Source organism: Dacryopinax primogenitus (genome assembly GCF_000292625.1).
Source record: "Dacryopinax primogenitus strain DJM-731 SS1 chromosome Unknown DACRYscaffold_43, whole genome shotgun sequence".
Classification (NCBI taxonomy): Eukaryota; Fungi; Basidiomycota; class Dacrymycetes; order Dacrymycetales; family Dacrymycetaceae; genus Dacryopinax; species Dacryopinax primogenitus.
In genome coordinates this window covers 1-3,049 of record NW_024467240.1, presented here as the reverse complement: position 1 = coordinate 3,049, position 3,049 = coordinate 1, and the positions used below count along the sequence as shown (strand labels likewise).

General features: G+C 57.4%; 2 protein-coding genes across 2 annotated transcripts; one reads left to right on the top strand and one right to left on the bottom strand.

Moving 5' to 3' along the window:
• Positions 1-1,834, bottom strand: DACRYDRAFT_120060 (Creatinase/aminopeptidase; the record flags this gene model as incomplete). The annotated part of the gene is made up of 5 exons (XM_040770929.1): positions 1-403; positions 466-742; positions 902-1,650; positions 1,704-1,771; positions 1,816-1,834. Coding segments are annotated over 5 exons (1,516 nt in total), but the record flags the coding sequence as incomplete, so codon positions are not given.
• Positions 1,835-2,351: 517 nt separating this feature from the next.
• On the top strand, positions 2,352-2,999 carry DACRYDRAFT_120059 (uncharacterized protein; the record flags this gene model as incomplete). The annotated part of the gene is made up of 4 exons (XM_040770928.1): positions 2,352-2,660; positions 2,730-2,745; positions 2,799-2,895; positions 2,952-2,999. Exons 1-4 carry the CDS (start codon positions 2,363-2,365, stop codon positions 2,997-2,999), a joined length of 459 nt encoding a protein of 152 aa, XP_040623411.1. The 5' UTR covers positions 2,352-2,362.
• Positions 3,000-3,049: the final 50 nt, after the last annotated feature.

Genomic DNA, 3,049 nt, shown 5'->3' with positions numbered 1-3,049 from the left:
CCATCCCCTTTCTCAAAGGCAGTCTCAACCTTAACCAAGTATAAAACTCTGGGTTCTCCCCCCCCTCCCCCCCTTTCTCCCCTTCCCCCTTCTCCCCGGGCCTGTCCCCCTCCGGCCTCTCAGGCTTACTCGCAGAAGGGACATCATGCACGTCCAACCCCAAAGAATGGCCCACCCCATGCGGAAAGAAAGCGGCGCTCACTCCAGACTTCAGCACCTCATCTTCCTCCCCCCTAAATATCCCTAGCTTGAGGAACGACTGGACTAGGATCCGGTGCATGGAGAGCTGGACCACGTCCCAGTGCAAGCCTGGACGGAGGAGGGAGATAGCAGTGGTTTGCATGTGAAGGACTGTGAGGTAGATGTCCCTTGCTTGAGGGGAGAAATGGCCGTTGTTCCCGATCTGTGCGTGGGGGTTAGCGGTTAGCGGGCTTTGGGAAGTGTGGGGATGGGAAGGGGGCGCACGGGCGTAACACGCGTTATGTCACTTGCGTAACAGTCCCATTCACAGCCAGCATCGATGAGCAACACCTGGGCTTGGAGTCCTTCCTCCTTCCCGTTCCCGTTCCCGTCCCCATGTAGGAGACTTCCCAGTCCCCCTAGCGCCGAGTGAGAGTGAGAGTGAGGGTGGGAGGGAGAGGGAAGCGGACCCCAGGCAAAGGACTTGTCGTTACAGCAGTAGTGGAGGGTTGAGGCTCTGGTGGAGGAGGCGACGATCGGTAGGTAAGCTTGATGTTTTGCTCTGTGGAAGCGTGGGCGTTTGCGTTAGCGTTAGCATAGTATCGTGGATGAGCATGTTTTGCGCAAGATGGTGGCAGGCAGGCAGGCAGGGGAGGGAGGGAAGGGAAGAGCAGGGAGGGAAGGGGGAATGCAAGGCAAGGCAAGGAAGAAGAACACTCACCCCTCCCTCCGACAAGCAGCTACAAACACAGCTTCAGCCTCTTGCTCACTCTCGATCCTCCATTCTCCCGGCATCTCCACTTTCCCCCCTTCCCCCTCCTCCCCCTCCCCTTCCCGCGTGCGCGTGCGCGTGCGTGCCCGGTGCGCATGCTCCCCCAAGAGACGCATAACGAGTTCATGCGCTCGGCTAGAGATCGCATTAGCCCGTCTTATGAGCTCGATCTCGTGCTCATCCTTTATAAGCCTCGCAAGATGCAGCGCCGGGAGTAAGCAGTCCCTCCTTGTCCCCTCACCCTTATACTCCTTCACCAGTCCACTGATCGAGCCTGGCAAAAGCGGGAAAGAGCTCTCGGGCAAGAGGTGCAGGACAGGACTGGACTGAAGCAGCGTGAAGAGCTGGGCAGGGAGGGAAGGAGTGGGGAGGACGGACGTCACTTGATGGGAGAGGACTGTTTCGGCTAGAGAGGGAGGTGCGGGGGACCAGAGTACTTCGATTGGGTCCTCGGGTGGGATGAAGAGGGTTGTCTGTACGCTATCTGGGTGCACCCCCACGTCCACCTCTTCCTCTCCCTCTGCATTTGCATTTGCGTTCGGGGTTGCGTTGGGAGGAGTGTAGGATACGACCAACGTTGAATCAGGCACTAGACAGCCTGATAGATAGTAGAAATTTGATTCCTGCCTATAGGGTAGTTCGCGGTCTGTGTCGTCTCTGTATGTGACAGGTTTTGACCGCAGGAGGAGGAGTTGGGGCTGTGGGGGGGAGGGGTGAGCGTTGGGGGTGTGGGGAGGAGGGAAGGACTTACCTTGCACCTGTGTTGTTTTGAGAGTAGAGGGATGAGATTATTGAGTACGTTTATTGCGTGTTTATGTGCTGTATAAATGAGAGGGTGTTATTAAGAGAGAGAGAGAGCGTACCTGGGTAGTGTGAATCCATCGTCGTGATGGTGGTTAGAGTGAGACAAGATCAGTCTCTAATAGGATGATCACTCTCATTCGGTCACTCTCGGCATATCCCCTACGATGCCCATTGTTCACTCTGCTACAATGAACCCCCCCCCCCCGGCCCGATTCCACTTCGGCCGACCCAGTACCTGCGCACTCCCGCTCACCGGTCCGCACATTATTCCCGTAATCAATGCCTTTCCTGCTCTGGTGCCCCACACCCCCTCGTCGCTTGGCACATCCCCTCACTTTTCGGCATCCTGCTTCCCTTTCCTACCTCCACTCTATCGGCATCCGCCCGCATTACTCGTCCAATGCTTCTCTCTACCCCTCCGGGTGGTGGTGCTTTGTAACACCCATCACTCGGCTATCGGCCCACATCCACATCCAGCCAGAGCAGCAGGTCTAGGGCATGGGCATATAACACCAACCTCTTCAGCTTACGCGGGTCCCAAGTCTGCCTTTCTCATTTCTGGATTTTTGCGGCTATTGCTGGACGAGTGACTAGTGACTAGTGCACATGTTGCCTCAACTTAGGATACCCCAAGAAGGGGATGACGACGCTACCCTCAACTCCGGATCCTCCATCTCCCCCCCATCCCCAACGCCCAGCTCCAGCGGCAGGGAGAGGCGCACCCCCTCCCTCCCGCACGCTCTCGAAAAAGACTCCCAGCTCGAGAAGGGCTTACCTGATGAGGAAGATCCCAAGGAGAAGGAGGAGGAGAGCCCGGAACAGGCAGTGAGGGATGCGGACGCCGATTTCCCTGAGGGGGGAAGAGGCTGGTGGGTCGTCGCTGGGTGTTCGATGATCGCTGCTGGTCCGTCCCCCCTCCTCACCCCATTCCCTCCCTTCCACTCCTACTCAAGCTAACGACCCACCCGGACAGTAACATTCGGTTTCCAGTAAGCCCCCCCAGCCGAGAGATGCACGAACTGAACTGAACGGGTGCGACAAGGCTCGTCTGGGGCGTATTTCAGGAATTTTATCAGAACCAGATGTTTCCCGATGCTGAGCCCGCTATTCTTGGGTTGTTGGGGTCTATCGCTTGTGGGGTACGTCCCTGTGCACTGTGCACCGTGCAGTGGTCGCCGTACTGACTAGCAAGCAGTTCATGTTCCCTATTTCTGTCGTTTGTGGAAAATTCGGTGATCGGTAGTACGTCCCCCTCCCCCCCTTCCCCGCCAACCATCACTCACTCCTCCCCCC